At 47.9% G+C, this 12,500-nt stretch overlaps 2 protein-coding genes across 4 annotated transcripts in view; one reads left to right on the top strand and one right to left on the bottom strand.

The window, feature by feature from the left end:
• dph5 (diphthamide biosynthesis 5) overlaps positions 1–6,392 on the top strand; it is a 20,182-nt gene extending 13,790 nt beyond the window's left edge. The window contains exons 6-7 of the mRNA XM_084354498.1: positions 1–180; positions 6,090–6,392. The exon at positions 1–180 is cut by the window's left edge and continues 60 nt beyond it. Of these exons, the coding sequence (XP_084210624.1) occupies positions 1–173 (173 nt within the window). The 3' untranslated portion in view covers positions 174–180; positions 6,090–6,392. The remainder of the gene's footprint in view (positions 181–6,089) is intronic.
• Positions 398–11,278, bottom strand: slc30a7 (solute carrier family 30 member 7). Of its 3 annotated transcripts, none has more exons than XM_084354495.1 (11): positions 11,027–11,278; positions 10,658–10,759; positions 9,308–9,421; positions 8,190–8,277; positions 7,902–8,031; positions 6,467–6,699; positions 6,083–6,149; positions 5,532–5,667; positions 3,388–3,478; positions 3,150–3,299; positions 398–945 (listed from the first exon to the last, which is right to left on the bottom strand). In XM_084354495.1, exons 1-11 carry the CDS (start codon positions 11,104–11,106, stop codon positions 898–900), a joined length of 1,239 nt encoding a protein of 412 aa, XP_084210621.1. In that variant the 5' UTR covers positions 11,107–11,278; the 3' UTR covers positions 398–897. The 3 variants fall into 3 exon arrangements, with proteins under 3 accessions (XP_084210621.1, XP_084210619.1, XP_084210620.1); XM_084354493.1 differs by having other exon boundaries at positions 6,083–6,127; positions 6,520–6,699; positions 11,027–11,271; XM_084354494.1 differs by having other exon boundaries at positions 6,083–6,127; positions 6,520–6,699; positions 9,308–9,416; positions 11,027–11,047.
• Between the last annotated feature and the right edge of the window lie 1,222 nt (positions 11,279–12,500).

The following is a 12,500-nucleotide window of genomic DNA, read 5'->3' as shown; positions in this document are numbered from 1 at the left end:
TCTGCACCGCAACTTTACAACAGCTGGTGTCATGTGACCTCGGCGGCCCACTCCATTCGCTGGTCATCACAGGTCGACTCCACCCGCTGGAGGTGGACATGCTGCAAGTGAACGCAGAACCAAACGCACTGGAACACCTGCACATGCTCGACAGCTCCACCTACTGCTCGTAACTTACAGGTGCGTCTGTCTCAATACTGAAACCTGGCTCTGACCTGAACCTCAGAACCAGGTCCACACACACACACACTGCAGGACACTCGTCATTAAAAAACATTTATGATCCATAATTCTTGTTGCATCATCTAAACATCTGAGGACTGATTTGTAGAAACATTGAATTCTGGGAAACTGTCTGATGTGAAGTCATCAATAGAGATGGAGATCAATAACGAGCTCAGAGAAACAAAATCATTTATTACAGTTGAAAAAAGACTGAAACCCACCGGCTGGTCACATGGTTCGGTCACATGGTTTGGCACGTTACACTCACATAAACACACACACACACCCACACACACACACCATGGACCAATCAGCTGGCAGCAGTCTGGTCCCAGCGCTGATGTCACAGGAAGGGGGGCGGGGGGGGTTTGGGGGCGTGTCTGGACAGGAAGTGGGCTCAGATTGTCTCTGATTCATGATGAAGGCACTTACCCAGAATGCTTTGCTCCAGGAGGAGAAGGAGGGGTCACACTGCCCGCCCACACGGAGGACAGGTAAGGAGGGGGGAAAAAAGGGGGTGGGGGCAGTTTCAGTTCATCCACGATGCGTTGGAGTAAAGCATCATGGGAGATCAGTCAAGTTCTTAATGTCCCCCGAATCAGTCTGACCTTCAATGGGGGGGGGTCGGGTCACCTCCAGGTGATTGGTCCCAGGTGTTCAGAGGAGGAGCTTCTACATGGCGGCCGCTTCGATCTGAACGTACAGCTGTCGAACTCCAGCCTGCAGAGAGACAGAAGGTTACCATGACGATGTGTCGCGTTCAGGTGAAGACGTGATGAGTCGTGATGTGTTCATGTGCCTGTGTGAGACGTGGCGTGGCGCGTTCAGGTGCCTGTGTGACGATTGGAGCGCGTTCAGGTACCTGCATGAAGAAGTGAAGTGATGTGTTGCGTTCAGGTGCCTGTGAGGACGTGAGGACGTGAGGCAGTGTGGTGTGTTCAGGTGACTGTGTGAGGACGTGATGTGGTGTGTTCAGGTGCCTGTGTGAGGATGGGGCGCAATGTGGTGCGTTCAGGCACCTGCGTGAGGATGTTACACAATCAGAAACAGATTTATTGCCAAGAAGGTTTTTAGAACAACAAGGAATTTGTCTTGGTGAATAAGTTGCATACATTGAAGACAATAGACAAAGAGGGACAAAAAGTGTGGGATGACTGATAAATAAAGATGGGAGATAAGATATAAAAAATAAAAGATGTACAAATTCTGCATTATTGTAACACAAAGTGTGGTGCGTTCATGTACCTGTGTGAATACGTGATGTGGCGTGAGGATGTAACGCAGTGTGGTGTGTTCAGGTGCCTGTGTGAGACGTGGCGCGTTCCAGTGCCTGTGTAGGGACGTGTCGTGATGCGTTCAGGTGCCTGTGTGAGGATGGAGCGTAGTGTGGCGCGTTCATGTGCCTGTGTGAAGACGTGTCATGATGCGTACAGGTGCCTGTGTGAGACGCGTTGTGTCGCGCTCAGGTGCCTGTGTGAAGACGTGTCATGATGCGTTCAGGTGCCTGTGTGAAGGTGTGATGTGTCGCGTTCAGGTGCCTGTGTGATGATCGAGCACAGTGTGGGGTGTTCAGGTACCTGTTGAAGATGTGATGTGTTGTGGCGCGTTCAGGTGATTTTGTGAAGAGGTGTCGTTTCGCGTTCAGGTGCCTGTGTGAAGACGTGGCGCGTTGCGTTCAGGTGCCTGTGAGACCTGCCGTGGCGCGTTCAGGTGCCTGTGTGAGGATGGCGCACAGTGTGGGGCGTTCAGGTTCCTGTTGAAGATGTGATGTGTTGTGGCGCGTTCTGGTGATTTTGTGAAGACGTGGCGAGGCGCGTTTAGGTGCCTGTGTGAGGATGGAGCACAGTGTGGGGCGTTCAGGTGCCGATGAAGATGTGATGTGTTGTGTCGCGTTCAGGTGCCTGTGTGAAGTTGTGTCGCGTTCAGGTGCCTGTGTGAAGACGTGGTGCGTTGCGTTCAGGTGCCTGTGTGAGACGTGGCGTGTCGCGTTCAGGTGCCTGTGTGAAGACGTGGTGCGTTGCGTTCAGGTGCCTGTGTGAGACGTGGCGTGGCGCGTTCAGGTGCCTGTGTGAAGACGTGCCGTTTTGCGTTCAGGTGATTTTGTGAAGACGTGTCGTTTAGCCTGCAGGTGCCTGTGTGAGGGTGGAGCACAGTGTGGGGCGTTCAGGTACCTGTTGAAGATGTGATGTGTTGTGTCGCGTTCAGGTGCCTGTGTGAAGACATGTCGCGTTCAGGTGCCTGTGTGAAGACGTGTCGCGTTCAGGTGATTTTGTGAAGACGTGTCGTTTAGCGTTCAGGTGCCTGTGTGAGACGTGGCGTGGCGCGTTTAGGTGCCTGTGTGAGGATGGAGCACAGTGTGGGGTGTTCAGGTACCTGTTGAAGATGTGATGTGTTGTGCTGCGTTCAGGTGACTGTGTGAGGACGTTATGTGGCATGAGGATGTAACGCAGTGTGGTGTGTTCAGGTGCCTGTGTGAGGATGGAGCGCAGTGTGGCGCTTTCATGTGCCTGTGTGAAGACGTGTCATGATGTGTTCAGGTGCCTGTGTGAGACGTGTTGTGTCGCGTTCAGGTGCCTGTGTAAAGACGTGTCACGTTCAGGTGCCTGTGTGAGACGTGTCGTGGCACGTTCAGGTGCCTGTGTGAGGATGGAGCACAGTGTGGGGTGTTCAGGTACCTGTTAAAGATGTGATGTGTTGTGCTGCGTTCAGGTGACCGTGTGAGGATGTTATGTGGCATGAGGATGTAACGCAGTGTGGTGTGTTCAGGTGAGACATGGCGCGTTCCAGTGCCTGTGTGAAGACGTGTCATGATGTGTTCAGGTGCCTGTGTGAGACGTGTCCTGATACGTTCAGGTGCCTGTGTGAGACGTGTCGTGTCACGTTCAGGTGCCTGTGTGAAGGCGTGATGTGGTGCATTCGGGTACCTGTGTGAAGATGTGGTGTGTCTGGCTGAGGATCCAGCGGGTGTCGGCGTCGGGGGCGACCAGCAGCTTCAATGTTCCGATGTAAACGTCGGTACACAGAGTCCAGAAGTGAGGCTCCTGCAGGTTGTAAACTCCCTGCAGCTGCTGCACCTGAACACAACACAGCAGGAATTAGACTTGTCCCTGACATAGAAACAGACACATGGACGACAGTGGAGGAGGCGGGGTCTGAACTCACTCTCTGATAACACTCTGGCAGGGCGTTGTCCAGTGACGGAGGAGTTCTCTGCATCAGGATCCCGATGGACTCTTTCAGTAACGGCACCACACTGAGGGTCAAAGGTCAGAGAGTTTTGAGAACAGACTGAGCATGTGCAAACGTCCACCCCTCACTAACATCACAACCTGGACACTCGCAAAAACCAAACGCACCCCCAACACACGTACTACTGCTCACAGTACTAATATACCTGCTGCTATCATAGTTACTACAGCTGCAACCATCACTTACAGGTACTAAAAAATGAATCAGTAGATTCTGAGTTTGGTCCGAGTTGTTCTCTGCAGCGGTCCTGATCCACGAGAAGAACCAGCAGAGTTTTAAGGAGTTCAGCAGTTTCCAGCTGCAGTAACCTGATGCCTGTGGTTGTATGAAGGCCTCTCAGCTGACCACAGCTCTGCTCTGCTGACTGTTTAAATCTGCAGCTGTGTTCCCTTCCAGCCTATCAAACCACATCAGCGCACATCAACTCCATTTATCACCGAGGCTTCTGGGAAATCTGACCGCTGCATTTACATCCAGAGGACCAGTGAGACGAGGACAGACTCCAGAACGGTTTCCAGTTCCATACCAGTGGTTTGGGATGTCGGAGCCCATTAAGTGCTAATTGCACATTCTTTACATTAGTGCAAACCATTTTCCAAAGTATCCATCAGGTTCTTGATTGATTTGTTTCCTTCCAGGCAGAAGCTGGTTTCAGGTCGTGTCTGAAGAATCAGCTGAAACCTGAGACAAAATCCATCAACGTGCACGTTCACTCAACACAGCCTGTTTCTGTGCTGCGTTCAGGGCGGCTCCGACATTTTAAAGCTGCTTAAAAGTTTCAATGTGAGAAAAGACCAAAGTCACAAACTACAGAACGTTCTACGGATCATTGAGGAGGTTCCAGTTCTCCAGGAGGCTACGATGATTGGAAATGTTTTCTGGTCTCTTAGGAGGATTTAATGGTCATGAAGGATGTTCTAGGGGGTCTTCAACAAGTTCTAGGAGTTCTTCAGAAGTCCCCAATTGTCAGTAAAGGTGTTCTCTCTATGAGGTTCTAGTGGTCACTGAAGAGATTCTAGGGGGAAGGCTTTACAGGTGTTTTAGAGGGTTCTACAGATTCTGTCTGCAGGTTCTCCAGAGAACCAAAGTGAAACCAGCATCTGAAGGAAGGAACTCAACCGGAACATTAAAGCAGAACTTTAACTGGAAGAACAGCAGGAGGCAAACAGGATGTGACCTCACTCTATTGTTCACCTACCTGCTAACACACACACACACACACACAGAGGCTGTGTCCAAATTCAGGGGCTGCAGCCTTTGCGGTCCACGAGGGCCGGGTCCTTCGGACAGGTCTTTGAACGCCTCGTCCACCGTTAAATGGGACGGTCTAGCCTTCGGAGTATTTCCTGGTTGGTCACCAGATGTTCCCGCCCCTTCCCCTTACGTCACGATTGTGAATGAAGAGATGCATTAAAGTCTGTTTTCATTCAAATCTATCAAACGTGTACATTTATTTGTGTGTGTATAAAAAATAACGACAAAATGTGTCAAATCTAAATTGAATTATCAACATGACAAAATAAACATGAACCCATTGGTGAATAACAACTATATTTACCTCAGCATCACCAGCGTCACGTGTTTTAACTGAAAGTTAACATCTGGAGGTTTTGAAGTTTAACATATCAGGTGTTGGATGTTCAAATGACTAAAAACCGAGTATAAACCCATTACTTAAATTTGAATGTCATGTCTGCGCCACTTGATGTCCCCATTTTCTCTTGCTTCCTCTTCTGTTTCGGGACTGAGCAGCGGTGCGCAAAGGATCTTGGGATATGTGAGGCCGCGGAGGATAGTAGCGTCGCGTCCTCCGAAAAAGAGGGAAGTGCAGGCTGCATTTGAAGGAGCCTCTGAATTGGGACGGCCTTCGCGCAGCGTTGTGACGTAATTGGCCTTCAGATGCGCCCTTCGAGGGCTGCAGCCCCTGAATTGAGACACAGCCACAGAGTACTACTACAGGTACTGTAAGTAGTACTATGATGCTGAACTCAGACTAACTGTGATGATGTCATCACAGTGTGCAGTAACAGCAGTGTGCAGATGATGAAGCGCGTCACCTGACTCCGATGAGGAGGGCGATCAGCATGGAGCAGATGGGATCAGCGATCATCAGGTCGTATTTCTGCATCAGCAGAGCCGAGATGATCACACCAACACTGCCCAGAGTGTCAGCGATGATGTGCAGCAGCACGCCTGCAACACACACACATATTATCTACACAGCACACACACACAGATGTATAACTCAGTCTCAAAGTTGACCAGCTGATGTATCATGTTGATGTCGTCATGTGACCTGAAGACAAACAGCTTGTTTATAACTTTCTTCAGATTTTATTATTTATCTAAAAATCAGCAAACGTTGAGATACGAGGTTGTGACAGGACAGCTCTCCCTGCTGCTGCCTGGATCAACAGCCCTGATGGCGTGTGAGCGCCCCCCAGTGGCCACTGCTCCTCCTCGCACTGGAAATGTTTCAGCAGTTTTATTTTGAGTTCAGGATTCAGTTTTCCAGCCAGGAGGATAATAATCAATACACTTCTGATAATAAGGAGGATAATAAACAGATACAGTTCATCATGTTTGTGTTGTGTTGTTGTGTTCTCACCCTGCAGGATCTGTTTACTGGACCCTTTCCCCGGAGTGAACTCGTCTGCAACGACAAACAGGACAGACTGAAATCATTTTAAAACACATGAGGAGGAGGTCAAGAACCGGTGCTGTAAACCAAGACCAGAATGTGTCAGCACAGAGACGAGACCAGGACTGAGGGGTTGAGACCGAGTCAAGACCACGAGTCCATGAGTCCAAACTCATGACACACAAAACGTGGAACATGTAAACCAGGCGTTGTGTATGTGTAACAGTACTATGATAAATGTGTCACTAAATAATTAAAAAGGCTCCGCAGAGGGAAATCTGTCTTTGTTGTCTATGAACAGTCCGCTCGTCTGCAGCTCTTCAACACGATGACGTCTCTGCCGCTGAAGGCCTTAAATAAAAACCCTTCCTCTAAAACCAATAAGAGTAAAAATGCAGACTTACCGTGACAGTGTGGCTCCTCATGTCCCCCGTGACTGTGTCCATGTCCCCCGTGACTGTGTCCATGTCCCTCGTGACTGTGTCCATGTCCCCCATGGCTGTGTTTGTCCTGGTGGTCGTGTCCTCCATGACTGTGGCCGTGATTCAGACTGCCATTAAACAGAGAGTGGCTGTGGCCGTGACCTGAGAGAGACATACAGGATAGACAGGTGAGGTTCTGCTGAGCCGTAGTGAGGTTCTGACGAACCGTAGTGAGTTTCTGATGAACCGTAGTGAGGTTCTGACTAACCGTAGTGAGGTTCTGACGAACCGTAGTGAGGCTCTGACGAACCGTAGTGAGGTTCTGACTAACCGTAGTGAGGTTCTGATGAACCGTAGTGAGGTACTGACGAACCGTAGTGAGGTTCTGATGAACTGTAGTGAGGCTCTGATGAACCGTAGTGAGGCTCTGATGAACCGTAGTGAGGTTCTGACTAACCGTAGTGAGGCACTGACGAACCGTAGTGAGGTTCTGACGAACCGTAGTGAGGTACTGACGAACCGTAGTGAGGTTCTGATGAACTGTAGTGAGGCTCTGATGAACCGTAGTGAGGTACTGATGAACCGTAGTGAGGTTCTGATGAACTGTAGTGAGGCTCTGATGAACCGTAGTGAGGTACTGATGAACCGTAGTGAGGTTCTGACTAACTGTAGTGAGGTTCTGACTAACTGTAGTGAGGTTCTGACTAACCGTAGTGAGGTTCTGACTAACTGTAGTGAGGTTCTGACGAACCGTAGTGAGGTACTGATGAACCGTAGTGAGGTTCTGACGAACCGTAGTGAGGTACTGATGAACCGTAGTGAGGTTCTGACGAACCGTAGTGAGGTACTGACGAACCGTAGTGAGGTTCTGACTAACTGTAGTGAGGTACTGATGAACCGTAGTGAGGTTCTGACTAACTGTAGTGAGGTACTGACGAACCGTAGTGAGGTTCTGATGAACCGTAGTGAGGTACTGATGAACCGTAGTGAGGTACTGATGAACCGTAGTGAGGTACTGACGAACCGTAGTGAGGTACTGATGAACCGTAGTGAGGTTCTGACGAACCGTAGTGAGGTACTGATGAACCGTAGTGAGGTTCTGACTAACTGTAGTGAGGTACTGACGAACCGTAGTGAGGTACTGATGAACCGTAGTGAGGTTCTGACTAACTGTAGTGAGGTACTGACGAACCGTAGTGAGGTTCTGACTAACTGTAGTGAGGTACTGATGAACCGTAGTGAGGTTCTGATGAACCGTAGTGAGGTACTAATGAACTGTTGTGAGGTTCTGATGAACTGTTGTGAGGTTCTATAGGCATTGTTCTAGAGAGGTGCTTTAAGGTTCCAGGTTCTGCAGAACTTACCTCCCTCTCCATGCGAGTGTCCGTGGCCTCCGTGCTGGAAAACAAAGATCCCGATCAGGTTGACGATCAGACCCGCTACAGAGACAGGAAGCAGCCGGTCGTGGTGAACATCAGGAGGCTCCAGAGCTCTCTGACAGGGAGACGGGTCAACACAGACAGACAGACGGGTCAACACAGACAGACAGACGGGTCAACACAGACAGACAGGTGTGTGTGTGTGTGTGTGTGTGTGTGTGTGTGTGTGTGTGTGTGTGTGTGTGTGTGTGTGTGTGTGTGTGTGTGTGTTACCTCGACTCCTTCAGAGAAGATGAAGAAGGCTGTGAAGATGAGGAAGAGTCCGTTGACGAAGCCGGCCAGAACCTCAGCTCTGACATAACTGAAACACAGAACGCACCAGGGCTGCTCGATTATGGAAAAAATCATAATCACGATTATTTAAACAATGATGCATTTATTCAGCATTTCTCTCAAAGAAATACAAAATGTTCAAATTGAAGATAATGTACAAATATGTATCCAACTGTTCTGCAGCTTCTATAAAACATTTATGAATAAAATAATATACTTACAAAATCAAATAAGACAAACGACAGGGTGCATATCTTTAGCTAAGAAGTATCCAATGGCAGCTGTTATTTTCTCGTGCCTGTCCGAATTTGACGGCTAAGGAGTCGCATTATACTTATAGTACATACAGTGTGTCTGACGCGCAGTATTGGCGAACAGAACCAGTGTGAACGGATAAGCCGGCGGCGCGGAGCGAGGCTGTGTCGGTCTGATGGTGTTCACTGTGTGATAACTGAACAGGTCCATCACTCAACAAAATAGAGAAATGTCCCACAAAGCAGCGTTACAGGACCAAACAACAGTAACGTAGTAACTGGTCGTGTCTTTGGCAACTTAGGAGGAAAATAATACCGCAGTTATACGTGGAGAAGCGTCTGTCAGCCTGTCGGTCCGACCGACTCTTCGTCACATTTCTGCCCGAAAAACAGCGTCTGTCCCCGGCAAAAAACTTTAACTCACCAAGTGTTTGTCGCGGTGATTCAGCCCTCCGACCGAGACTTAGCGAACTTTCCCCCAGAAAACAGCCTCCCTCCCCCTGAGTGACAGTCAGACAGCGTCCTGTTGACTGATGGCGATCATGTAATTATGTATTTAGAGAAAAACGTAACTCGAGTGTCAGTCAGCACGGCCGCGGTGAACGATTTGGGGGAGGGACTGAATTGCGCATGCGCGTCTCTTTCAGAAAATCTCTCGGCTTACTGTACAACGAAAAATGCTAAATAAATCGTTTCAATTCGATTATATTAGTTTGGAGATCGTTTGACCCAAAAATCGAAATCACGATCAAAATTGAGACAGATCAGCACCGTTGGACCAGAGTAATAGAGAGATGGTCTTACCCATAAGAGAAGCTGTCATTGGATCTCCACCTGGAGATGACGGAGGCTGCCAGACCTGCCAGCAGAGCGGTGCAGTCGAAGAACATGTGGAAGGAGTCTGAGATCAGACCTAAACTGAAGAGGACACACAACACACACGTCAAACACACAACACACACGTCAGGTGACCTGAACACATGTAGACAGTGTGAACGAGCACAGAGACACAGAACTGAAGAAGAAACAACAACAGGCAGAATGATGATTGTACGAGTTGTTGAGTTGGAGACACTTTATAAACTGTGTGAAACTCTGTCTCTGACTGATTCTCACTTATTTGTTGCTTCTTGTAAATTCAGCAAATGTTCTCCATGAACTTCTTTCTGTCTTTGAGTAGAAACATGGAGTCTGTTTGTCTCAGTGATGGACGGGTTAGTTTCATACAGAGCAGGAAGTGACATCACATCACAGGTGTCACTCAGACGCAGGTTAATGTAGCTGTGAACTGACAGAGAGCTGATCACTGTGATCGATCACCAGGACAGATGTTCAGGTCAGTCTGCTGTCAGTAGATCAGAGTCTCTGTCCTGCCACCTGTGTGGAAACACCTGCAGTCATTTCTCCTTTAATTTCACACCCATCAGTTAATATTATTGATTACAATTACTGATCAATCATGTTTTCATCACTTTAACGTTGCAGCTGGTGAAGATGGAGCTCATTTTAATGACTTTATATAATGATGAGAAGTTTCTCAGTCAGTTATTAGTTGATTCTATTTTATCATTTTAATAATCTGAACCTGTAAAGTAACAGACGATCCCGTCAGTAGAAGTAAAAAGAGAGCTGGAGTTCACCTGTGCTGTAGCTCCGCCTCCTCACATCAGGTCATATACCAGTAAGTATCAGACCACAGTGGACTTTAGTTTGTAACTGAGCCGACACTGAACAGCTGACGGGTCGAACAGCTCAGTTCTGTTCAGATACTGAGTCTGTGATGACGCTCATTGATAATAATAATAATATATATTAGTCAGAATATCAGTTATCACTTCCTAATAATGTTTAATATTATCACTTTTTATACACAGAACGTGTCCTTGTGATACATAAAGTACATTTTCATTATAATACTTCTGTACGTTTACTTGAATGTGTAATTAAGTATTTATACTTTGTGGTATTAGTACTTTTACTGTAGTAAAATATCGAGTATTACTTCCACCTCTGATCAATAAAAACACATCTGTTGTTATAAATGACAGGAAGTGCGCGCGCACACACACACACAGCTCCTCCATGCTAACACATACGTGGCACATCCTGAGCAGAACAAACACACAGCAGCTGATGCTAACACTGTTAGCTTACCTGTTACTCCAGATTCCGTACGATAACTCCACGAAGGCGAAGGACAGGTTGAGACAGAGGAAGAAGAAAAGGTTCCTGGAGGTTTTATCCGCGAGGATCGACCTGAAAAACACCACAACCACCACAGCTCCATCACAGCAGACACGAGCCCGGCACAGATCCAGGTCACTATCAGCTGACGTCCACACTCACACCGTCATTAACCCGCGTTAACACCAGACAGGGCGATGAAACACAGTTTAATACCGACGTCGCACATTTGTTCAGGCTAGCCGGTTAGCATCAGGCTAGCATCGTCTCGTTAGAGTCAGCTGGTGCTCAGTTAGCTCCGTTAGCCGCTGTTAGCTCAGTTAGCAGCGGTGAGTTTACCTGAACCATCCTGAAAGCTTCAGCAGCAGGTTGAACTTGGCGGGTTTGTACTCGTCGTCTTTAATTGATAATGGTAACATCTTCACACCTGAACACACACACACTGACACACACACTCACTGGATACACTTAGCTACGGGATGCTAACTGTCAACTTCCGCTTTGTTCGGATTTCACAATAAAGGCGCCCCGATTAGCGCGCGCGCGCACGCACACACACACACACACTGGATACACTTAGCTACGGGATGCTAACTGTCAACTTCCGCTTTGTTCGGATTTCACAATAAAGGCGCCCCGATTAGCGCGCTCGCACACACGCGCACACACACACACACACACACACACACACACACACACACACACACAGTAGACCTGAACCAGACTCACTGAAGACCTGAACCCAGACAGTCAGGTGTACCTTTTGTATTTTCAAAATAAAACGCAGTTGTGACCTTGTTGAGTTGCAGCTGTACTGTGAGCAGCAGGGGGCGTCAGAGCATCATGTTGTGTCAGTGCCGGTCCCTCTGAGGAGCCTCTCGGGTCTGTGGACTCGAGAGGCTCCTCACGGAGGACAAAGTCTTTATTTAAAACCTCATGTTTATTCTTCATGTGGATCCACAGTGGCTTCTACTGAGGGCCCACTGGACCTCTGGACCTCATGATGACAGTAAACACTTCAAATCACACAGCATCAATAACACAAACTGAAGAACACCTGAAACACATGAAACACATGAAACACATGAAACACCTGAAACAAACACCTGAAACACCTGAAACACATGAAACACCTGAAACACCTGGAACACATGATACACCTGAAACAAACACCTGAAACACCTGGAACACATGAAACACATGAAACACCTGGAATACATGAAACACCTGGATCACCTGAAAGAAACACATGAAACACCTGGAACACATGAAACACCCGAAACACATGAAACACCTGAAACAAACACATGAAACACCTGGAACACATGAAACACCTGGAACACACGAAACACCTGGAACACATGAAACACCTCAAACACCTGAAACACATGAAACACCTGGAACACATGAAACACCTGGAACACATGAAACACATGAAACACCTGAAACAAACACATGAAACACATGAAACACCTGGAACACATGAAACACCTGGAACACATGAAACACCTCAAACACCTGAAACAAACACCTGAAACACATGAAACACCTGAAACACCTGGAACACATGAAACACCTCAAACACCTGAAACAAACACCTGAAACACATGAAACACCTGGAACACATGAAACACCTGAAACACATGAAACACCTGGAACACATGAAACACATGAAATAAACACCTGGAACACATGAAACACCTGAAACACATGAAACACCTGAAATACCTGAAACAAACGAAACACCTGAAACACATGAAACACCCGAAACACATGAAACACCTGAAATACCTGAAACACACGAAACACCTGA

Source organism: Pagrus pagrus, assembly GCF_965226575.1.
Source record: "Pagrus pagrus genome assembly, chromosome: 6".
Taxonomy (NCBI): domain Eukaryota; kingdom Metazoa; phylum Chordata; class Actinopteri; order Spariformes; family Sparidae; genus Pagrus; species Pagrus pagrus.
The sequence above is the reverse complement of the archived record's forward strand: the minus strand, read 5'-3'. Positions and strand labels throughout refer to the sequence as shown.